This window comes from Gavia stellata, chromosome 17, assembly GCF_030936135.1.
Source record: "Gavia stellata isolate bGavSte3 chromosome 17, bGavSte3.hap2, whole genome shotgun sequence".
Lineage (NCBI taxonomy): Eukaryota > Metazoa > Chordata > Aves > Gaviiformes > Gaviidae > Gavia > Gavia stellata.
The window spans coordinates 8,854,225-8,879,605 of record NC_082610.1 but is presented as its reverse complement, the minus strand read 5'-3'; the positions used below and the strand labels follow the sequence as shown (position 1 = coordinate 8,879,605).

Here is a 25,381-nt window from a genome sequence, read left to right as displayed (position 1 = left end):
GTCTTAATATTGTAATATAACATTTCTGAATAGCATGGATCTGAAATACAGGATGGTTGTGCGGTATTTTTCTGTCTGCCTCAACTGAGAAGCAATGTGAGGCTGCCTTTCTAGCAGGTGCTGTTAAGAAGTATTGATGATGTACTTCTCTCAAAAGGTAGTTGTGGTCATTAATTCACACTAGTTGTGCAACTCTAATCGATCTGTTGTCACTCCACCTTCCTTTTATCACCTGTAACACATTTCTGGGCTCACAGTGTTTCTGGCCCTGAGAGCAAGGAGTCAGTCCGTGCTTTTCATAGCGTACTGGTTTGAGAAGAACAGACCACTTTTCTGGCTCTCCAGAATGAATTCTGCTGAAAATGCATTTTACTTACAGCAAAGCTGTTTCAGTGTCTACAGGGTGTCCTGCAGTGTGCTGAGCACTGCACGCGCTAATTAAACAATTCAAGACTTTTCTGTTTTCTGTTGTATATTGGTTCATTGCTGTGAAACTTGTTAGCTAATCATAAGGATGATGAATCACAGATTAGTTTAAGTGGATTTATTCTGTAGATCTTTTATGTAAAAAAAAAAAAAAAAGGCAAGCATACCTTTTTTTGAACAAGGAAGTGGGCTTGATGGAGAACATTTTTGCCCAAGAATGGGCGTCTTTTTTTCTTTATAAATAAATACTAAATGCAAAGAACAAAAGCCACTTTTGACTGTATTCAGGCAAAACTCCTATTAACTTCTAGAGAGAGTTGTGCAAGTAAAGCTATGCAAAACATAATGAAATATAGAAGGGGAGGTCTTCATTATTAAGTAGGGCATATTGTACACACAGCAGTTTTCTTTTTTTTTTTAACTGACTGCATTTGTTTAGCAAGCTATATTGACCCATCTTAGTAAAACAGGGAAATCTTGTGGTTTTAATTCGTGATAAAGCTGATACTGAGTTTAAGGGAGACATGTTTCTTGTAGAATGTAAAACTTCCTTCAGTGTGTGTTTTGCACTTCTTTAAATAGAAAAATATATGTATAAAAAATCTTAAATTGGGGCAAGGAAACATTTAGATTAGCATTGCAGGAATTAAATCTAGTCATCAGAGTTTGACTTAAATATTTGGGGGAGGGGCTTAGAAGATATTTAGTCTTATGTGCTGCAGAACTTATGTCACTGTATTGTAGCTGAGAACAGAAGGACCTAATGCCTTATTTTTATATGCAAGTGTTTTGGTAAGGGATGTCTAGTCAAAGGAAAGCTCTGCAAAACCTCCAGAATTCCTATCAACAATTGTATTCTTTTTCTACTATAGTCTTACTTAGGCAAGCCATTCAGGGCTCTATTAGCCTTAATTTTGTCTAGTTCTTCAAGCCTTGTTTCATTTGATTGATTGTCAGGTTGCTTTTAAAGTTTTGGTTGACTACTTGATTACTCCAGTTTTCTGTGAATATAATTCCAGTTGTGAAATATCTTCAAATCACTTCAGATGGTGTGATGCTTCTCTATTTGCTGTTGAGTGTTCAGTTTTACATACTAGTGCTTGAGGAAAAACACTGTCTTCACATGATTAAAATAACCCTATCAAGTGTTATTTAATAAATAACTGCATCTTAGTTACGTGGTCCAGTCAGGAAGTCAAAGCCTGCATTTAAAGGTATGATTACAGCTTTCCAGAATCCGTTCAGCCAAAGCTAGTGGAGGGGAGGATGTTCTTGTAACTATTGCAGATGCTTAGACGTGTGGCAGGTAAGCCAGTCTGCAGTAAAAGAAGCCCAGCTGAGTCAGCGGAGAGCACTGGCACCATTCTCTTCCCATTAATTTCTCTAGTTTGGCAAAGGTTTTTTATTTTCACCTCCTACTTAGCTGCATCTCACTAATAAGCTGGTGAGAGGGATCAATTGATTGTACATGTGGAAGGGTCTGCATAGTAAATTAAAATCCTCTTGGTGGCATTTGAGTTTAAACTATGTCCATCAGATATCTCTGATTATTTGTTGTTTTTATTCACTGTTTTTTTAAAAAATACTGTCCATACAAAAAGATAGTTTTGTAAATGTTAGGTTGTTTGTTATCAAATGAATGATGTTCTTCTGTTTTGCTATAGACTAGAACCAGCTGAACGACGTAACACTGTACCATGCTTCGCAATGTCCTAGGAAAAACCTTTCGATTTCTTGGGTATACTGTGCAATATGGCTGCATAGCGCATTGTGCCTTTGAGTACCTTGGAGGAATTGTTGTGGTAACTTTTCATTTTCATGACATTTAAAAGAAAATAAAACTATAATACTGAAATTGTCATATGTGATAATGCCAATATTTCAGGTTTCTTCATTTTCTCTAGAGCTTTTGCAAAGTGTGTTTAGTAAATGCCTACTTTTCTGGACACAGGTCCAGCCTTTATGAAACTTATTTCTACTTTAGGCATTTGTATTTTTTGCTGAGTTATTGCTCGAGGCATCACTGCAGCAAACAGGAAACTATGATTAAGGATTTTGCAGAAAGTATGTTCCTCCAGAAAGACTGCAGTCACTAATGCCATAGCAAATGCTCTTGTTTCCAACTCTGGGCAGATTTCTGGATATTTTATGCTGCCTCCCCCTCCTCCTTGTTTCTAAACCTAGCAGATACAGCTGCTGGACATAGCGGATTTTGGCTGTGAGCTGCTCTTGCAGCTTTTTGTGATGATTCTTTTTCACAGAGGCTGAAGAAAGGGGTAAGCTGGCAGAGCTTTGAGTGCTGCTCCTAATAATTTCCTGCAGATTAGGTGCTGAAATGAATCCGTCGGGGCTTGTAGCACCTAGTGCAGTTCAGGGCCAATCCTGAGCTAATACGGAGCTGTGAAAGAGTTAGAGGGGTTCTGGAGGCTGTCCTCACCTTTTAAATGTATCAGATGTTCCTTGGAGGGTCTCACTTCTTTAGTTGTTCTTTATGTTACACCTTTTCTAATTTATTAGCAAATAATTTGAATATTAATGTATTTTAGATAAAAGTAATTGGAAATAGTAATTTTTTTCTCATTTATTTTTAATTTGCAGTGTTCTGGACCTTCAATGGAACCAACCATTCAAAATTCTGATATTGTCTTTTCGGAGAACCTTAGCCGCCACTTTTATTGCATTCGAAAGTATGCTCCTTTTTTGAGACTAGATTTTACATTCAGTTTGCCAGAGCTTGTAATAACTACATTCTATCCATCCTTTATTTTTCATATATTCTTCTGCTTCTAAATTGTAATTTTTCATAAATCTCTCATTGTGTCTGATAGAAGCTAAAGCAATCAGCACATACAGCCATTGAGCGACTTGTCAGAATTCATTTATGATATAGTCTGTGTCACTTTTACAGCTTTGTCCAAAAAATGGAAAAATTCCCTTTTTTTTCCCCCTAAAACAGTTCCATTGTGTGTATGTAACTTCCCCTCTCTAAGCAGTTTTGTGTTACTTGAAAACCAAGCTGTAGGTATTGCTGTGCTCAGGTAGAGTTGTTAGGAAGGTGACCAAATGGTATAAGTACTGTTTATCAAATGTCATTTTATTACTGTGTTGTAGAGCACAGTAGGCTCAAGGCCCTCGCCCATTTTGTTGTGGACTGTTTCACTGTACAATCAGTGTGTATAAACAGGAGGCAAAAGTAATACAAGGATTTATAAACTCAGATTAGACATTTGAAGCTTCACTGGAAGTATAACATATGGACAATAAACATTTAGGAACACAGAATCTGTTCCATATAAACATAGCAACAGGATCAAGTTAACTGGCATTAATTTCATCAGAACATTGACAATTAAAATGTAGTCTTAGATGTTTTACAAATGATCAAAATAACAAAGAATCTCTCCAAATGTGCTTAAAAAACTGTGTGTAAAATTACACCCTGAGTAAAACTGAAAAAACAAAATTGTAGACAAGAATTTTCAGCAGAAGTATCTTTAATGTACGTGAATATTTTTTCAGTGTACACATTGATGCACATGTATTCAGCCAAATAGTTTGTACTTAGAGTTCTTCTGTTTGTTCTTGTTTCTGTTTTTTCCTCTCAGAGGAGATATTGTAATTGTGAAAAGCCCAAATGACCCCAAATCAAATATCTGTAAAAGAGTAATTGGCTTGGAAGGGGATAAAGTCTGCACAAGCAACCCTTCAGATTTCCTTAAGAGTCACAGCTATGTAAGTATTAGAGTTTCTTGCTTCGTAAATTAATGATTACTTAAGTAGGCCTGGTAGTCTGTATAGGATTTGCAATATTTGAGTATCATTATAAACCATGAAGTATGACGTTCAGAAATTATTCTTTCTTCTTCTATATGTACAGTAAAATGTTGTAAAGTCTTTATGGCAAGCTGTCTTTCTCGGTGTCTTTTGTCTCTGTAGGAAGTGTAGGCAGATGATATTTTTGCTCTGCCCTTTGCTTAGGTCTTCTTCCCTGGGAGAATACTCTAAAATTCTCTGCATAAAGTGCAGTACAGATGGCAGACTCAAGGGCTTGGTCTTAAGGCAAAACTGTTTCTGTATTTTAAACACTAAGAAGTGAAAATTTTCTCTGCAATACCTTTGAGGATTTTGCTTGCAAAATTATACTTTAGTGTATCTTTCTGAGTATGGTGGGAAAAGTAGTAATTTTCTTAACTTGTCTAAAAAGTCAGGCAACAAGATGAAATAAAAAGGAGAAAAATGTTCTTAATGCTTACTTGTCCTTGTGCAGGCAGACTTAACAAGTTTGGAAAGATTTGTGACAAAATGTTTTCAGCAACTTCTTTTTTAGACTATCATTAGAAAAATAATCAGAAAAAACGATCACTGAAAAATGCAGGTTTTTTTCCCAAAGGCATGTTTGACCATTACCACTGTTCAGCACCTTGTGGAGACATCAGGTTTTGCACAGGTGTTTTGAATCTTCAAAGAAAGATATTCTGTTGCCTTTTCATACCCACTTTATCCTCACAATTACTGTAAGAAGAATTACTGTCTGGCCCATAGCTAAAGTCCTGTGCTGTGAAGGTGGAGAATTTTATGGAACACTTCTTGCAGCCAGCTACCATTTACAGTAGATAAATCCTTCACAGAGTTCAGCTACCATAAAGATAGCCAACGTCACCAGCGTGCCTTCGGGTACTGTTGCTTCATTTGTACTAAGCAGCTGAAGTGGAGTCTGTCCTCACGAAAATCAATGACAAAATTCTTGTCAACATTGTGTCTAGATTCGGTGCCTGGATTTAGTCAAGACCTAGGACCAGAAAGCAAGGCTACCGTTCATACTCTGTTCTGAGGGGTTGAATTTGTTGTTTCTTCAACTCGGGTGTTGAGGCAAGACATTTCAGGCACCTGCCCCTAGTCTGCCCTGCCAGTGCCACTGGAGCTTCTGTTTACACTTCTGTCGCTTGTAGACAGAAAGAAGGAACTCATTCTCTGTTACTTTTTGAAGGGGAAGACAGAGCATTTAGTTTTTCCATAAATCAAATTGTGTTACTGTTTAACCAAGGGAAAAACCAAACCAAACACAAAACCCCAACCCACCTTTCTTACCAAGTTGAAGAAATTTTCTAGCTCCTATGGGAGTAGTAATGTAGATGAAATATGAATTTCCCAGAGCAGAATGACCTGTAATGGAAACCTGAATTCTGTGTACACTGATAGAAGACGCAAACTGAGTTTCTCTGAGCATCTTCTTCCTCACTTGTCTGAGTCTTGCAAAGGAAGTTCAGGAAAGGTTTGTACTTAATAGGAGGTCAGCTTTTCTGGAAACCCTGAGGAAATCAAATGAATATCCAGCAGAACAACTTCTGCCCGAGGTGTAAGATTTCTTGTCTTCAATTTTAACATAAAATGTAAGGAGAACGAGAGGATGAGGGATGCAGAGTCCGTTTCCTGTTTTTCCTGTGTATGTTCTTCATAAAGGCTAATGTGTGGAAATACAGTAGAGTGACATGCAGGCTTTCGTAGTTCTTACGCCGTAACTTGTATCTAGGGGGAGAAATGATGTAAATGGAAATGCTTTCGTTTGTTAATGCCTATCTGTTTTCCTCCTATCTTCGGTGGTTGTTGAAGACATAGCTCTTTCCATCTGTTCAGGAGACACTTTACAGAAGAGTATATTCTCAACATAGATACCTGCACTTTATGCTCCTAATTTACACTGGCTTATTCACTAAGTAAATTGTTCTTGATGGGGAGGGAAAATGTGATATGTGTCTGTGTTTAGGCAACTGTCTAATCAGATTCCCTGTTTTAGTGAATCACTGTGCTATGCACTTTTTCCTCTTCGTTCCAACACAAAATTCTTCAAAGCAGCAGCAGATGTACACAGAACTGGCTATTTGTTTTGTTGATACTTCCTTGGGAAGAATTAACCTGAGTTGGTTTTTGAAGAGAAGATGGTAAAAACTCTGAGGAAGGCCTTGGCTAGGATCCCAAACGGCCAGAAGTGCTGCCTGGGGTGTCCAGCTGCCAGGGAAGGGTACCAGTGCAGGCACTCTAAGTGAGCAAAGCCTAGAAATTGTCATGAGTGGTGGTGTTTACATTAGGCTACTAATTGCTTTTTTAAAATGAGAAGTCTCTGAGTGATACTTGAATGCAGTGACTCAGAAGTGTGTAAGGTCAGAGGATTGATTGTTTTTATTACAGGGAACTGCCCAGCTTTCCTTGACTAACTTGTCTTGTGTTTTGGGGAGTGATAGTCAATAGTTGCTGTCATGTTTGCAAACTTACTAGGGTACAGTAAATACAACGTATCGGATGCCAGAATTATCGAATTAGGTATTTGAACCTCTGCTTCATTCTTTGCTGGCGTTTGCCAACTATGGTTAGGTATTATGAGTTAGCCAGTTACTGGAGATGTCAGAATAAAGGCAGTACGTACAACAAACGTACCTAACACAGCTGAGAGTGAAACCACCTCTAAGCAGCTCCTGCTTTTGTCACCCCAAAAGGACAATCCTTATAGTCACGTTAGGAATTGTGCTTTGTATGCATTGCCTGTGTCACTGTTGGCATATTTAACACATTTTAAGTTAGGGATTTTTGTGTTTAGAAGCACTATCATACATGATTCTTATTCTGAAGCCTAAGAGAATGCAAAGATCAGATCCTGCTTCCAATCTTGTTTCATTCATGAATATACTTCTCAGGATGGCTTATATATAGAGATAGGAGAATGGAGAACTCTGTTTACAATTTGCTCTCTGTAAAATTACACAGATGAGATAGTTCATTGCTGCAGACAACCAAGTAGATACTTGTAGATTAAAAGACCCAACAAACCAACCTTCCAAGCTGTAATAAAAAATAAAAAAATTGTACATAAGTGGTTCTGAAAAGAGATTTCAGTTGAGCAGAAATGCAGTATAGCAGTGGCAGTTATGTGAAAGTCTTTATAGTGGTATAAAAATACTTTTGCTGCTATACTTAGCTGAAGTAATACGTCATATGAGAAAAATTTTTGTCAGAGTGCACTAAGTGTAAGGCTGTACCAAAAAACTGTCTGTGGTGGGAGTCACTGTCAAATTACAAGCTGATGGAACTAACCCCACATATCAAATCGATTGGTATAAGTTAAGCACGTGCTTAAATTAAAATTTAAGTACATTAGGAATGTCTTTAGTTTGGACCCTTTATGGTACACGATACTTCATATGCTAGAGGTTAGAGCTTACCTGCAGAATAACAATGAGGGGAATCTTCCTATTTACTTGAAGAGGATAATGAAATTCCTTTTTTGAGTAAGCTGCTATAGTATTACAAAGTTAGGAAAATGTAGTTTTTCTTTTCATTGCCTTTTTATTGATATTTGGTATGGAATATGAGCATTAGGCTGGCAGTTTTGCTGGGCTCTTTTTTGGTTTGTGCTCCATGATGATGTTTATAGATATAAGCAAGTCTATTTACTGTAATAAACATTTAAGAATGCATAACATTTTTACTGTATCAGAGGCAATGTAGTATGAACCCAAAAGTTAAAAAGTTAACTAATTTTTAGTAATGTATTCAGACTGAGTTTCAGTTATTAAAAAATATCTTTCCTGATTTATTCATTTAACTATAAGATCTAAATAATCAGTGTTAATAAGGAAATTAATCACAGTAACCCCCTGAAATGGTCTTTAAAAAAAAACACCTGAAAGGTTAATCTTCATATTTAGGTTTTTATTTCCTGTTTTTAAAAGTTTTAATACGGATCCAGGTTTATAATTCAGATTGAGTATCCTATTGTTATGTTTGAATTTGTTTTAATGCCATTTACTTTAGCTTTAATTTCTTTAGTACCATATGTTCTTGTGCCGCAGCTCCTGTTTACAAATTGAAAAAGTGAGGGGTAAGTCATCAGATTAAAACAGCTTGTATGTCATAAACCACCAATATGCTAAGCCTTTGTGTCACTTAAACAAAAGTAGTACCTAATAATGTCACTTAATACAGCTAGAGTCTGTAAATAAGGAACTGCCTTTTGCAAGTCATAGTGATAAAAACCTGAGATACAAATCCATATCGCAGCAACACTCTGCTGGTAATCAATCACAACACACCACTAATGCTGCGAGACTAGCTGATGTGGGGGAAGTATGTTTACCTTGTGCTAAAATGAGGTTCATTGCGGAGATGGCATCTCTTCATCCTGTGGTTAACTCTAGAGCTAACATAATTCTGGAGATAATGCATCTTACTGTGTTTGCAGATCAGAGAAGTGGTCTTATGCAGTGCTATTAACTCTTGAACAGTCCTTGTCAAATGCAGTAAGACTATTATGTGGGTACTAAGAATAACGTAATGTTAATGTAAACAACACAATATCTTAATCACTAGACAGTACAACAGATTTTGGATGCACAACGTAAGACACTGAAGAGTGGTTTGATATTTCAGAGCACTCAATACCATTGGATAGTCTCTTTAAAATATCCTAAGTAAGAAAGAACTAAAAGTAAAGTTCTCGCACTAGTTCTTTTTCCTTTGTCCTTAGTATCTTAATAGCTGGTTTACACTCATGGTTTAGGGTTTCAGTAATCTAAGTTTTGATAGTTGCCAGTCAGGAGAAAGGAAATATCCTACTCTTCCTTCTTCTAGCATTTTAGAGGCTTGAGGGAAAGTTATGCCATAATTTTAAGCAGCAGCTAAATGTCAGGTGGGAAAGGAGAACTGATTTGGCGTAGTTGTTTAGTTTGCGGATGTGTTCAGTTTGCATATCCCTTTATATCCCAGTACAGAGAGTTCATCACTAGAGCTAATCTTGAATCTTCTGAGAAGTAATTTTAAATCAAAATTCTGATTTGTCAAAACTAAATTATTCAAGGGAAAAGAAACACAAAGAATTTTATCAATATACTTCCCAATATTTCCAGGGTTTCTTCTGCTCAAGTGGATCGGTCTTTTTACCTTTGCAGTTTTGTTGTTGATATTTCAAGAACATACGAGCGGCATGACGTGACACAACAGCACTGGTCCTGTTCCCCATAGCTTACCCTCATGTCTGTGGGGTCGGAGAGGTGGGCGGCCAGACACGGGCATGCCTGCACCGTAGCTCAGGCAGGGGCCAGCAGCGAGAGGCTCAGCTTAAACGCAGCTCCTGAATGAGCTTCCACCAAGGTCTCTTCCATCTCTTTCTCAAACCGCTCGCTCTTCCCCACGGTCTGAACCAAGATGAGACGGCTGCACTGTATCGGCTGGCCTTGAGTGCAGGCCAGCTACGCCGGGGTGAGGGAGAGCGCTGCTCAGGCTCTGACATGTCGCCTGGTTCTCCTGTTCAGCCAATTCATTCCTGAAGGAAAACCATAAAGCAATCTCCTCGTTGATTTGAGGGAAAGTTGTTTCAAGATCACTCATTTCTGAATTTACAGCACTAGATGCTTTTCCTCTGTCACATCAGCTTGAACCTTCAAAATTTTATGATTCTGTTATTCCTCTGCTCCAAGTTCAGTAATAACTTCTAGGACGCTGCTCAGGATGATGAAACCAACTACTCAAGGACTCACTGAAGATTTTGAGCACAAGTTTTAGTCTGCCTACATCAGCTTCACGACTGAATGAAGGACCTACTTATTTTTTTTCCCTCTGCTATACGTACTAGCTAAGGCCTTCCGACTGTCTTAAATGATGAGATCGTGCAGAGCTGAGGCCTTAGATTGATCAGCAGAGGTTCAGGTCACTCCTGATGGAGCTGGCAGATGATACTTTTGATTCCTTAACTCTGCTTACAGTATTTATTGGCCATTGTTACTACCAGGCTTATTAGCTCGATCACTCTGACAGGTACGCCTTTGGCAGGGCATACCAGTGATGGTAATGGGTTTTGTGTTTTAACCAGTAAGTTCCAGTTGGGGTTTGAAGCCGTAGGTGTTTTGTTCTCAAACCTATACTTTAGGGTGACCCCGTTACATCATCTGTTTTCTGGAGAAGAAAAGAATCAAATCCTTCTTAATGACTGCTGTGAGAAAAGTCTATGCAAACCACTAAATAATCTGTGCTGGATTTGTAACCAGTATTTTCTTCCAAAATACAGATCTTCTATAAACCAAGAAAGCTAATAATAGTCTCTGGACTGATGAATCACAGAAATATTCTGAATTTTTCTTCAGGAGTTGCTAAATGTAGCTAAGAGATTTGTTTTTGAAAGTTTTGGCCTATGGACATCTATAAAAGATGAAAATTTCAATACTGTAGTGGATTAAAAAGCTTAGATAATTTTTCACTGTTTAAAGAAAAATGATTTTGTTTTCAAAAAAACCCCATTGTTTTAATGCAGAGAAAGGTTGTAAAAAGCGCGTGCAAAATCTGGGCATTATTTTTCATGACAGTAATATTTGTTCATAGTTTTTATTAATTTTATTTTAAGTTAGTTTTAATTTTAACTGATAATATTTTTAGAAAAGGAATGATGGCTAATAGTTTAAATTTAGGGTAGCAGCTAGAGATTTTTAAAATTTGATATATAGCTTTTCAGGCTGATTCAGATCAGCATATTTAACAATATGCTCTAGATCTGAATATTAAATGAGAATATTTATAGAAGTAAAGTAAGCAACGCATGGGAGTGTTTGAATTATTTAACATAGTTGGAAACTTTTGCAACAGCCAAAAAGTGATACTGAGAGAAAGCGTATCTTTTTGTCATTTGACTGGCATAGGTATTTCTGATGTGAAAATTCTGTGACCTTTCCCATAACGCAGCGAGTGCAGTGATCAAACCTTTTAAGTTCCAAGTAAGCAAGCTCAGGAACAGCAGTAGCTGTTTGTGCATTACACAAAGTTTAGAAGGAACAACAATGGTTAAAAAACAAACGTTCAAATAACCAATGAATGCTTAACAGCTTCCCCAAATTTTTATTAAAGAACAATGCTGAACTAGTATGCTTGCATGATAGAGAACAATGTATTACAAATTCAAATCTAAGTTAATATACCTTAGTTTCCTTGTAGTGTATGAGTTAACATTGCTAGCATTGAAGGTTGTGTGATTTTAATATAGGTTAATAATTCATTTCAAAACTTAAAGATAGACAAGTCTTCATATCTTAACTTTTTCTAAATTTTCTATTAAAACAACCAATGACTCTTAGTGTAGAGAATGAATTCATAATACAAATATTTCATCACAGTGAATTTAATTTCTATATAGAGATGTGTTAGTGTTTCGTTGTCATCTTTCCTCGTAATAATCTGGACCAAGGTCATAATGTATCTTTTTCATATGTGTATTTAAACAAGCTGGGCCAACTAGATTATGTCTTATTCATAAGCAGCTTAAACTGTTCAATAAGTAAAAGGAAAATGCTAAACTGTTTGGAAGTACCTGTGAATTTAAGGTAAATTCATTCTGTTATGTTCTTTTAAGAAGTATTGAATTCCAGGTACTTCAGCCTTTTAGTGATACTTAGAAGATGTTGATTTAAGATCTGCTATAGTGTTAAAGTTCCAGTGTGGGTGCTACGATTTCAGAGCTTTTTCCAGCACAAAAAAGAAATGTAAATACTTATGCTGATTTTTGAAAATATTGAGCTAATTAACGTTGTTGGGTTTTATATAGATGGCAGCCTTAATATGAACAACATTTATGATAAGCCTACAGAAATGGTGCCTAGAGCAACTGGATCATTAAAAAAGAGTATCTGTTAAGCATTATTCACTCTTGGTTCTGAATTAATAAAGAAAGGATTAAGGAATAGTTATGTGAGACTTTAAGTACAGAGTGATAAAACAAACTCCCGCATTTCCATGGTGTATATTTTATCCTAACTAGATGCAATTTACTTAAATAAGGCAATTTAATCAGTATTTAGTAAATTTGTCATTTGATATTGTAGATTCTTTCATCATATTTCACTTTAATCAAGAAAGGTAACACCTGTGGTTTATTCACAAAAGCTTCTTTTGTTAAATGAACACCCGCAGGCCATGAACCAATTACATTTGTTGCTTGTACCAAAGTAGCAGGCACTTAAATAGACCTTAGTAGGGATAGATGAGAACTTGCAGACTTTATTCTTTTGTCCAGCACTGAGATTAGTTCTTATCGTAGCTCAAGAAGGAAGCCTCTGAACTGAAAAGGAAAGACGGGAATGATTTAAAGTTCTTCTTAAGTTTGAAACTTTGATATTGCTGGAGGTGATGTGAATACCTGTGACCTTACGAAAGTTCAAACTTCATCTATTCCCAGCTGATTGTACATGCTGATGTTCTTTGACAAACACAGACTGCTTGGAATTCCAAAAGGAGAGATTACAAGAGATTCATGTTTATAACTCTCCACTTATTTATTAAAAATCCCTGTTTCTCCATCTTTAGTAATCCCCCGAGGTTGCTCAAAATCACAAACCAAAAAAAAACCCCACCAAAACAAAAAACCCAACCCAAACCACAGAAGCCTGTTATCATTTAGTTGGGTTTGGGGTGTTTTTAGGCAGATAATTTCATCTGTTAATCTTATTTGCAGTATATCAGTTTTCTAGTATGCCAGTTAATGTGCATACTAGAGCGCAGGCATCTCGTCTCTTGGTTTTGAAGTTAGTGAGATTACTCAAAGTTTGGTGTCATGTAAAGAGACCAAAAGAATGTAATTCTTCGTTGATCCCCCCACCCTTGCCCATTTATGTAAAATAATGTTTTATGCTAGTAAGCATGCATCAAATACCTGACCTGTACTTCAGTTTTGCCACTTTAACTATACCACTAAGTAAATGACAACAGCCCTGAAAATTTAGCCAGTTTGTCGCAGTGAAAGGTGCTTATTTATCTGAGCTGAAACAGAATAAACTACTGCTGTGACCTCGGTTGTTCTAAATGATAATCTTGCTCTTCTGGTGTATCTGCTCCTGTACTAGAGCCCTCAGAGCCTCGGAAGGGAGAAGGGGGAAGAGTCATGTGTCTGATCAGCGTCCTGTATTCTCATGCATATAAGCTGCACCTCAGATAACCGGTTCTGCCTGAGAACTGCTGTTCCTTGGAAATAAATCCTCAGACAATCTGCACAAAACCAGAGGCACAAGGGTTGCTGAGGCAAAGAGAGTAGTCCATGGACAATCAGAGGCAGCGTGTTTTCTCATGAAGCTGCACTGCTGTGGAATTGCTGGTTTTGCATGTGACCCACAGGTTACGTATGTGAAAATTCAGTTGTTGGGCTTGTGGGACTTTCAGATCTGAGTTCTGGCCTATGTGTAAGGGAGAACTGAAATGCTGCCCAGCCTAAGTTAAATGCTTTTGGCAGTCTTGTCCTTTTTTTCAAAAAACATTATTATTGTATGCACAATCTTGCTGTGTTAAGTAATGGTAACTGTGATTTCAGCTGCACTTCTTTGATACAATTAATTTTGTCTAAGAGTTCTGTGGTCCATGGCTGGTAGATACCAAAACGTGACATTGTGAATTGTCAAGTACGTGGCTTTCCCGTTGCCTTCGTTTTTTTGGCAGTAGCAGCCTATTGGTGCATAATTAATATATTCAATAGTTATTTTTTTTCTTTGGTTAGAAATGTATCTTATTCCCAGCTACTGTGCTTGCATAGCTTTGAGGTGTTTCAGATTGGGTCCTGATTCTGGAAAGGTTGATACTCAAAAGTTAACTTTAATCAATGTGAGTAATCCCACTGAAATCAGTGATGTGGTCTAGAAATAACTTGGTGCATAAACTCTTGAAGGATTCCTGCTTTACCCTTTATTTCAAAGGGATGTAAACAACTTTTTAAAATTTATTAATGATTATGGCCTGTCACTGGTATTTGGTTTTACATTTTCATGTAATTCATGCGATTTTTATTGCTTGTCTTAATTCTAGGTTGTAGTGAAGTGCCTAGATGATGGACAGGCACCATACAAAGGTATTATACTGTATTATCTCTAGATGAATCATACATTGTGGCAGTACTCTTAACGACAAATTTAGAGGTATAGGGTCCTGTCATACCTTCTATGGAGAACTATGAAAGTTACCGTAAGTGGTGAATTTCAGGATATAGGAATATACTTTATTGCAAATGTTCTATCTGGAATGCCAACTATGAACATCTTGTCTAGACAAGTAATTATTAGTAGTATTAGAAGTAGTAAGTGATGTGCCACAGCTGGCACAAGCACTTTATTTTATTTTTTATGCTTTTGGAGCATGTAAGAAAGATGGGAAGGTCTAGAAGTGTTTGGATATACTTGTGTTATGAGTGGGTCCTTATTTCACATAGTAACAGATGAGCTTCACATTCTGCCTGTGAATCGGGGAAAGTGAGAAAGCATGGGAACCAGTCAAGTAGAAGGGGAGCTGGTAGTGTCGTGTGTGTGAAACAGTAGCACATCACAAGAAGTGATGCTTTTTCAGAAATGTGAAATGTTAATGTGGGTTTGCTTTTTTACTTCATTAAAAAAACCTTCCTTTCATAGTAATTCATGTTTCTCCTTTTTGTGTATTTGCTGAGATAGTCTGTCAAAATGACAGTAGTTTGATGTATGATTTGTAGTTCTGGTAGATGCTGGACAGGACAGTTTGCACCAGAAAGGTCAGAATGCTGCTTTATGTTGTAATTTGCACCTGAAAAAGAAACTCATGTGTAAGATGTGGACACAGTGAATGCTGTAGGTGGGTACACTGTGAGTAAGTGAAGATGAATATCCGACTAACCTAACAATTGCTGCTGGACATTCTAAATAGGCTGTATACCACAGGATTTTTGAGGAAAATAGGAATGTCAGTACATTCTCAAATGGAGACCTATCAAAAACATCTGTCCACATGTGATGAGATGTATATTCTACACAGGTCATTTGACTCTGGATAGATTTTTTTATTTATTTTAAATTGACTTCTGGTTGGTTATTTTGTTTGCAAAGTTGCTTGGGTAGGAGGAGGGCCAAAGCCATCTAGCTGCAATCAACTGGCCTTCCCAGAGGAAGCTCTTCCATGCACATGCCAGCAATCTGACAAGCCTACAAAATAACAAAGGTGGCAGACAAGCCAAGTATGGAGTTCCTGTATTGAAGGACTGGGAGAACAAGAAGTAAAGGACCTTGATAGAACGGGCAGATCAGTTTAAAACAAACAAGGCGGCACTCTTTTATACAGGAGACTGTGGAAGGAGACAGTATCAGTAGGTTTCAAAAGGGTTTAGACATCTTGCTGGTCTACAGCTCCACATAGAGATTCTAAAATGATGAGGCAGGGATGTGTGCCCTCTGACATGCCTAAAGCACCTGTCCTGGATACCAGAGAAATACAGGGGGGTGGCTGGGAGAAGATGGACAGGCTCATGTATGCTTTCCATGATGAGTATCTCTTTTTGCCACTGTCAGAGACAAACTATTGGTTCTTAATCCGTAGCTTATGCATTTGCCACAGCTGAACAAAGGGACTCTCGGGTAGCGGGCTGTCCTCAGATCCTACTCTAGTAACAGGCAGGCGGGAGCACGGCTAAGCAAGAGCCTAAAAGGCTTATTGAAAGACAAGATTCCCAGTAAGTGTTACCTGGCCAGATACCTATAAGTACCAATTACACGTCAACTGCATTTTCCTCAAATGTCTATCTGGGGGACCTGGTTTTATTCTTAATGGTTTATATCCAGACTTTACTACTAGAGTGGTATTTTATTTTGTTTAGTCTTATTATCCTTGAATTCTGTGTATCTAGACTATTCTGAGTCCATGTGGCTTATTTCTAAAACATTAACGTTTATACTGCTCAAAATCTGAGTTTCATTTGAATTTGTTTGTTTGTTTGTTTCTGTATTTTTTTTCTCTGAATTGTGGGCATAGTAATGTTTCAAGTACATACTTGGTTTTGGAAAAATGTATGTTAACTTAAAGTCCACATTAAGTATTATCTAGATTGAGCATATGTTGCTACTTCTAGATTTTCAGCCTGGTTTAGAATTTTAGAAACAAAAACAGAATAGAAAAATAATTATAAAGTATTTTATTTGGTAACTCGTAAGAGGTTATTTATATCTGAAATGTTTTTAAAAAGCCGTATCAAAATAGTGTTATATATTCCAAAGGGAAATTTTAGTTTAAGACTTTTTTAGGTTTTAAGACTTAAGTAAGTGGTAACTTTTTTATACATGAACGCTTTATACTCTTATTTAGGTAACTAGTACAGCTATTGCAGAAATGTTGCTATTTCTCATTTTGTCATTGAGTCAGTCAGTGGATGCCATGAATCTATGGTATGTAATATAGTTAATGCATAATATATATAGGCAATGAAAGGTCTTTGTCATATAGTATAAGGTCACCATCATTAATTTTCAAATTATAAAAAGGGATTTGCTGTTTTGTGATCATCATTATTGCAATATAATGTGTTGTGGATTCTGCCTGCACATAGAATGAACTGTGATCTTAATTAGAACTTTGACAAGCCTACTCCGATAAAATGATGAGATTATTCGTAATTGATGTCACAATCAATTACCAGTTAGTTCATCATGAATCTACTAACAGGTCTAGCCTTGGTGCTGGCCCCAGGATGTTGATGAGTGTGTGGCTGCCCTGTTCATGCTGTTACTGCGACAGGAGGGCAGATTTTCAGTCAACATCCTAATGACCTCTTTTGAAGTCTATTAAATTAATGACCCTGTCACATTGGTCTAACCTCTTACATCTTCATTTTGGATTTTTTGTTGCAAACCATTGGTTTTTGAGCACATGATAGAACAAGATACTTTGGAGCACTCCTCCTCATCCCTCTAAATCTGGCACTGTGTCTTACTAGATTCAAAAAAAAATTAGTTCATTATATAGTCATGAAATACAGAGCACAGAAATCAGAAAATACATTGTAAGGCAAACTATGCGTAATACTATTCTGTTCTATTTTCTTTTTCATTTCAATCTTGCTTAATCATAGGTGCCTAAAGGACATGTTTGGTTAGAAGGTGATAATCTCAGGAATTCTACAGATTCCAGGTGCTACGGACCTGTTCCTTATGGACTGATAAGAGGACGCATTTGTTTTAAGGTATATGTATTTATAGTATCTGAAAATAGTTGTATTAATACATTTTTATTGCCTGGGTGTTAAATTGCCTCCTTAATTGTCTGGCCAAAGCAAATGTAAAGGAAAGCTTGAACACATTGGCCACTTGCTGTAAAAGGCTAATTCAACAACAGTGGGGATTTTTTTGAGGGAGGACTTGTTTTTTGAGCAGCACTCTTTGAGCAGTCACTGCCTCTGAAAACTGAATAAATTATTTTGCAAGCAAATCCAAACCTGATAAAAACACAAACATACACACACACACACACACATCCTACTGCACGGATATACATTCCATCCTTAACTTGATTCTTGTCTCTGCAAAATGGTAGAAAAGGGCAACTCCATATTCCACTGTTATAATTTAAGAAGTGTAGTTCCGTAGTTCAAAAAAAGAAAATTGAGGAAAAGGTTATTTTTCTAGGACTTCCATACATGCTTTAGACATGTAGACTGGCTTCGCTGCTTTTTAAACTAAGTCTGTGAAAAATCCTTAACAGTAAAGTTAAGTGCCACTGTAGTTGGCTGCCACATATTTACTTAAAAAAAAAATGCTTTGAATTAATATTGTATTGTATAAACCTCCATAGTTCCTTCTCCTGTTTCAACAATTCTACAGCTTTATTTCACACTAAATTACTTTTTCATATTATCTGCATTATTAGTTTACTCATTTACCAAAAAGAAGAAACTAACACAATTTCCTCTCCATAAAAAGTTTAATCTAAGAAACAAGGGAGTTTGTATTATAGGCTTATGCGCCAGCTTTTAAAAAGCTTGATTTAAAATGGTGCCATTCAGAACAATAAAAAAAGGTTTTGAAAACTGTTCTCCATATATTGCAACACATCCACAAAAACATAATTTAGCACAGCTATATTACATGCACAGGGGAGATTAGATCTTTCCAATTTAACAAAGTTTTATATACTTAATTAACAGTTTTTATGATCACAGCTTAGGACTTTTGAAAAAACCTTGCAGCTATTGACCATAATCACTAATGGCTTACTAAACCTCAGATAACATGTCCCCCTCAGCCCCACCACCGAGTTTTGTCTGACCTCTGTTCTTTCTGGATAGCATTTGCTTTGAGTTCTTCTCTAGTGTTTATTGTGTGCTCTCTGTTCCTTTGCTATATTGTTTGCCTTACGCTGTATACCAGAGGAAAAAATGCTGATTTTAAATAGGGCTATTTTTATGATCCAAGTTTTAGTTTGGATTATTAACTGCTAAAATACAAATGATGCTAATATGCTGACAGCCCTCTTAATAAGAATGTGGTATTAATGATCCAACTGAAAAAAAAAAATTCTCCAACTGGTATACTAGTATAGAAAACTTTAAGGGGACTGTTAGCAAATAATGTATATATTAAGAACCTATGTACATGGGCAGCCATAATTATTCACAGTATCTCTCCACAGCAATAGATTTGTGTCCACCTTGTACCCCAACAAGGAAGATGTTTGAGAGACTTTAATGAAGTGACTGACAGGACTGAACCCTAAATTTAGCAAGCAGTGAACTCTGTAAAATGAATGGAACTTACACACAGATACTACATATTGAAGATATACTTTAGGACTCCAGAATATTGTCTGTTTAAAAAGATAGTATGCAATCACTTGCTACTTAATCAAAATAATTATTTAACCAAACTTTATAGCAGTTGTTTTATGATGCTGCATAGAGTAGTAATTATTAACATTTTAATGAGATTTAAGTATATGGTGCCTAACAAAAGCAAAAATGAGTTTATTCTTCAAATGGGTGTTTACAGTTTGGGTTGTTTATGGTAATTCACATTAGAATACAGTGCCTAACAAAAGCAAAAATGAGTTTATTCTTCAAATGGGTGTTTACAGTTTGGGTTGTTTATGGTAATTCACATTAGAATACAGTGATCTGGCTACTGTATGTTGCTATTGAACATTACAGTGAAAGGCAGCAGAATACAGCTAGTCTGCATGGTGGTAGCTAATTAGTAGACCACTGGCCAAGAAACCTATGTACGCTTTATAATGTGGCCTACTAGAGGTTTGGCTTCTCTTTCATGAAAAATCTCTTGCTCCCTTGAGAATGGAAGCTTACGTGGTTTTATCTTAAAGTGGATTTTGGAGAAGCAGATGTAATAGTTCCTTTGAATGCTAAGTTAAGTTACATTTTTAGTAATGGATGCAGAAACCCAAATCTAATCTGGAAATAATGGATTTCAACAGAAGAGAGTGAGCTTGTATCAAGTTTGTTTAGGCAACCTATTCTTGGCAAAACATAAATGCTAATTCTCTCTGTAGCTTATCTGTGAAGTTTAGACCCAAGATTCTCAATGTTGGTGCACCAGTTTTTAACCCGTACAGAAATAATGATACTTGGTTTTATTTGCCCCTTTTCCTCCCTGCCACCATATCAACTGTCACTCTGAGAGACAAGTTCATTCCATAAAAAGGCTACTGAAATCCAAGTAGCTGCAAATTCAGTAGAAGCCTAGGAAGTCCCACTTGACAGAACTCACGCTTCATCCTGTCCTAGGTAGGATATCCTGTGCATTCCCTAGACTTAGGCTCCTTGTCAAAAATAGACCTGTAGTGTACCTTCAAAAGAGAGCTAGTTAGCCCCATTTATCCCCCATCCATCAGATCAAATCTATGTAGGCCAAACCAAAGAGGGCAAGGGGAAATAGCTGCTAATTGGACTAGCCAGTTTGAACGAACAAGTCACATTCAACTTCTGTCATAACTTTTAAAAGACTTGGGAATTACTACACACAGTGGCATGTCTTTGTTTCACAGAGAAGGATTGTTCCTTCTCTTTTTCAACATTGGTTCTCACATTCTCTCCTGCACACAGACTAGATAAAGCATCATTTTCATTCTAACTCTACCACTAAGATTACTGTGATGAATTTGAAACTAAAGTGTCAAAACAATATTTAAAACAAATTTGATTTCTTCCACTGAAAGAAAGTCAAGTTGCAATAGGTGTGATCTGAATTGCCCGAGATGAGATTTGTGCTGTAGTGAATGGCCTAAGAAACTTCCTTCTCCGGGCTTTTACTCAGATCAGCTTAGATTTGTAACATGGGATATTCCTATTTCCTTTTACTCCTGTGTGCCTTTGAGGCCAAACAAAGACTTGACACCCAGCCTGCAGCCAGCATAGGCCCTCTGGAGAGCCTTGAATTCCATAGCTTTGCTTCTAACCAAGATCACAAATATCCCTCTGTTGTTGGTTTGTATCTCTATGTATTTGTGTGGAACTTAAAATAGCTCACTGGCTAATACACACATAGAGACAAGACGTTACCTCTGTGTATTTCTGTATATCAGCAGATGTTCCTCATGCTCTTCCCTAATTGCATATGCCAAAAAAGACATGTATTTTCCAAGATAGATACTTGCACAAGACAGCTTTGAGCCTTTTTCAGATCCACAGAACTCCAGGTCCTGAGAATGACTCCTCCTTCTGTTTTCCCAAGGGCCCGGGCACAATCCAACTGATGGCAACTTAGCACAGTGCTGCAAGGGGCCTGACAGAGGCAAGTCTAGGGAGCTTCCAGCAGTGCACGGTCCCAGTTTAGTAGTAAGTTGATGCTACGTCTTGCTGTGCCCATCCTTAACTGCCTCTGCCTCTTCTGCCATTGTCTTTAGTGCTGGGGATAAGCCATGGGGTTTGAAATATTGAACCTTGGCACTGTGCTTCCTCTTTTAAACTGAGAAAATTACTTTTTCACTTCACACAGAAAGCAGCAAAGGCTCCTTCTGTGCTGTGGATGTTCCATGAAAGAGTAATCTGCTGTTCCTGGAAGGTGACTGCATACCTTCCTTAAGATCAAATTCTGAGGAAAAATGAGCAAGATAAACATCATACTAACAGATGCTTTGGGAACAAGGTAGCTCATCATCTTTCTGTGTCTAGGTTGCTTCATCTTGACCAGGGGCTGTGAGATTTTTATGGGATTAGAGCCACAGAGGGCATTCATTCTTCAACATCATCTCTTTTCCTTCTTCCTGCTGATCCCCTCGTGCCATCTTTGAAAGCAGGTGTAGTGAAGAGACACAGGCAGTCAAGGGAGACAAAGGACAAAGTGTAAAAGAATGTCCTTGATTCCCTATTACTTTTTTTTGCATCCAAGAGCAGCCTACATGTAATTAGTGAATGTTCAGAGGAAAGTACTCCTGGGAGCATGCAGTAGTATGAACAGCTATATATTTAATTTCTGGAGAGAAAGTTTTCTTCTTACTGGTGAGCATCATTCTCTGACACTCGTGCTTGTACTTGGTCATGATTTGTGCTCCTTCTTTTTCCACGTAGTAGCTCTCTTCTCAGAGGAGCCCCGTGGTTGAGAGCCCCTGATGGTGGCAGGCACTCCACCCCTTTATACCTGTTTGCGTGGTATAAGCTTACCTTAGGTATAAGCCTAGGGCATTTTTTCCAAGGTTTGGTGTTTACAGTTCAAATGCCCATCGTGGAAATACAAACATACACCTCAGAACTACTTCCACTGGAAGGTAATGTTTGTGGTATTCTTTGTTCTCCTTGGTGGATCAAAAACATATACTTTGTCTTTTAAGTTATTAGGAGGTTTACAAGCTAGAAAACTTTGAATTTGAAAGATATTTTCTAGAAATGTATTTCTTTCCAAGACTGAAAAAAATAACGTAATTTGTGAGTCTCTCCATGGCAAAGCATGCTGTGTATACATTAGTGTTGTCTCCAGCAACTATGGAATGACAATTCCTCCTGATATATAGTATTTATTACTCTTAGTGAAAGAAACACACAGGTGAGAAAAGTTCATACACCCTGTCAACCGAAGAGCTAAAAAATTATGCAGTTCATGAAACAATTACAACAATAACAAATGAAAATACTGAACTTTGAGTTGTAATTAAAATCTCTTGTAACTGTATTTTATTTTTACAGATATGGCCTCTGAATGACTTTGGATTTCTACGTGCAAGCCCCAATGGCCATAGATTTCTTGATGATTAAAAGATTTAAGTGACTACTGCCAGCTTTCCTAATATTTTCTACTAAAATCAATGGAACTATTTTTGTTTAGAATAAACACAAGTATTACTTGACAAAGATGTCTCTTTCTGAGATTACATCTAACTTGAAAGTGGGAATGATATACTGCTATCATCAACAAAAAGATATGCCTCTTACTCTGTTTCCTCTGGCTAGTCACAGCAAGTGCTTGGATTTATTAGAAAGTTTTGGTACTTACTAAAAGCCAAGGTTGGCACTGACTGTTAACAAGGGATGAAAAAGGCACAATGCACTATTATGTTGTCACACATCCAGAGCCTCACAGAGGCTATGCCTACATTAGCAAGTAGTGTGGCATGCTAGGATTGGAACTGAAAACAGTAACAGCGGGGTTCTGGATCTGCTAGTCACTTCTATGTTTTGCAGGGTTTTCCTGAAACTGGCTATAGTTTGACCTGGTGGAGTGTATGCCCAGGAGGGCCCACAGCTCAGCTTCTTGGTTAGTTAATACAGATGAACTGTTCAGTCCAGTGCATAGGCACTGGACCTGCTACTTAGTGCCGAGACAACCAGCCTGTTAGATCTGCGAGTCTCTGCCACCTCTTTCCAAGGCTCAAGTCCTTGTGAGGATTTAATGAAGTTAAATATTTAGCATAAAATAGAAAATGTTCCTGCTTCCCATTAATGGACCTTACTCTTCATTATCTTCAAAGCATTCTCACATGTATGCCTCCTGATTAAATTTTGTTATCTGAGCTGTTGAAAGGATTTAACCTAAGAGGTAGGGCCCAAGGTATAGCTGATACAGACTGAGATTGAAAGAAGCTACTCTGTTGTTTGCTGGGAAAGAAATGTCATTTAGATCATGAGATACATTCCAGTTGTACAGAACTTAGTGTTCTGTTCTGGAGGTTTTTATTAACTAGCCCTTTAGCTGCAGAAGGCAAAAAACCCAAAGCTCATGTCTGTAGGGGTACGTTAGCAAATGGACACATTTCCTTTCTTAAGCCTGACCAAACTCGTTCTTGTAGTGCCCCCCTTTTCTTGAACATACATTTCTTAGCGGATGTTGTCCCCAGTTTGTCCAGTCTTTTTAAAAGTTTGTAACTCTTAATGTGCTTGATCATTGAAGGATCTCGATAACAAGTGAACATGTGTCACAACAAACCAAAGATACGTCTTTGGTTTCACTCTTGAAGACACTGTAATTCCCACCACATCGGCATGACAGAGTATAACATTGTTCATCTGCCAAAAAAGAAAACAAAAAAGCCTTTAGTGCTTGAGAAGAATCAAGAACTTATTTTAGATTTTATTCACAAAGCTGCTCTTAATAACAAGCCATAATTTGTGTGTGTGACTCTCCCACTGCTGGATTGTGAATATCAGTACCTGTGCTACCATCTGTTGCTCAAAAAACAACTATACCCTTAAAACGTGCCAAACAGCCAGGGTCAGTGTAGTCTCTTTAAAAGAGCATATAACAAAAAGGTGCACATCAGTGAAACAGACATATGTTAAACAGACTACATCACTGAATATTTCTGAATGAGACCTTGATTCTGACAAAGTACCAAGATCTTTAGAGAGCAATTAAGAACAAACTAAGGGGTGTTAATTATACATATGACAGATGAAGGATGGTTCCAAAAGAGACTGCTAACCCAGGAAACAAACATAAATCAGAAGAAAGGAAAGTAGATAGGATTCCCCCCCTCCAGTTTAAAAAGAAAAAAAGTTAAAAAAAAAAAATAATAATCAGGCATTCATCCACAAAGCAAGTAAATGGTAAAAGCTAGAGTAATATAAAGGAGAGAATTAACACGCTGTCAGATGAAAAAAATCTGTATGAAAACACTTGCATTCTACCATCACAGAAATATAAATACTCAGTTATACTACAAGAAGAGAGCTAGGTGAAAAGTGGTACTGTGGGGAGGGGAGGGCAGCAAGAAGAGATGAAGGAGGAATGCAAAATAAGTATCACAGAAAGTTAAGTTCCAATTCAGGTAATCACAGAGGACAGAATAGCTAAATCTGATGAAAATACAAAAAAAAGTAGAACTTACAATAAGACAACATAATGGTTTAAGATGCAGAAAAAATAGAAAACATTTGCAGTGACAATGAAAGGCACTGGGAACAAGTAGTAAGGCACTCATACCTTCATTCCAGGACATATCCTCAAGATAAATTTGTGCATGTAGTGGCCATTCTTTTGTCAGATTATCTTCTATAAAGAAAACATGACAGATGTTCAACCCTGATAACATACAGGTCCTTATTTCTTCCTGGTAAATTAATAGTTTTATACACCTAGCAGTCAATCTGGTCCCTGCTAGAAAGTCATACCTAGAACATGTTATCAGTTAAAAATGCAGTTCTCTAAAATTAGTTTACATACCTCTGCATAAGCTGGAAAATGGCCTACTGTAGCCAGGAGAAGTAAATGGTGAAGACATGTTACTGAAATTAAGACACTACTGTAACCAGTACTTTGCGCATCCCAAACAATCACGTGAAATTAAGGGCAAACTTCCGTTTTGGTATAAATACCTTTAAAAAGCCTGGCTGTAACTACAATTCCACAAGCTGAAATTGTGAATGTCTGCTTACCTGTACTTTTCACAAAATCACAGAATGGTTGAGGTCAGAAGGGACCTCTCAAGATCACATAACCCACCCTCCTGCACAAACAGGGTCAGCTAGAGCGGATTGCCCAGGACCACGTCCAGTCAGATTTTAAGTATCTCCATAGTTGGTGACTCCACAATCTCTCTTAGGCAACCCATTCTCCTTTAGAAAGGAGAGGCCAAATAAAACCCCTCCAATAACCACCAATTAAATGTTAGGGTTGCGTGTGAGACCACCACCAAGATTCCCACAAAAAGATACTCCTAACAAAAGATAAATGAAAAACACTTTCTGGGGAAGACTAGTCCAAGTGTTCTTTTA

At 37.3% G+C, this 25,381-nt stretch overlaps 2 protein-coding genes across 2 annotated transcripts in view; one reads left to right on the top strand and one right to left on the bottom strand.

The window, feature by feature from the left end:
• IMMP1L (inner mitochondrial membrane peptidase subunit 1) overlaps positions 1 to 22,435 on the top strand; it is a 36,953-nt gene extending 14,518 nt beyond the window's left edge. The window contains exons 2-6 of the mRNA XM_059825796.1: positions 2,091 to 2,228; positions 3,025 to 3,113; positions 4,032 to 4,158; positions 17,303 to 17,413; positions 22,358 to 22,435. Of these exons, the coding sequence (XP_059681779.1) occupies positions 2,124 to 2,228; positions 3,025 to 3,113; positions 4,032 to 4,158; positions 17,303 to 17,413; positions 22,358 to 22,426 (501 nt within the window). The 5' untranslated portion in view covers positions 2,091 to 2,123 and the 3' untranslated portion in view covers positions 22,427 to 22,435. The remainder of the gene's footprint in view (positions 1 to 2,090; positions 2,229 to 3,024; positions 3,114 to 4,031; positions 4,159 to 17,302; positions 17,414 to 22,357) is intronic.
• A 1,102-nt stretch (positions 22,436 to 23,537) lies between these two features.
• DNAJC24 (DnaJ heat shock protein family (Hsp40) member C24) overlaps positions 23,538 to 25,381 on the bottom strand; it is a 36,696-nt gene continuing 34,852 nt past the window's right edge. Inside the window, exons 4-5 of the mRNA XM_059825797.1 lie at positions 24,591 to 24,659; positions 23,538 to 23,674 (exon numbers count right to left, since the gene is read on the bottom strand). Coding sequence (XP_059681780.1) covers positions 23,550 to 23,674; positions 24,591 to 24,659 — 194 coding nt within the window. The 3' untranslated portion in view covers positions 23,538 to 23,549. The remainder of the gene's footprint in view (positions 23,675 to 24,590; positions 24,660 to 25,381) is intronic.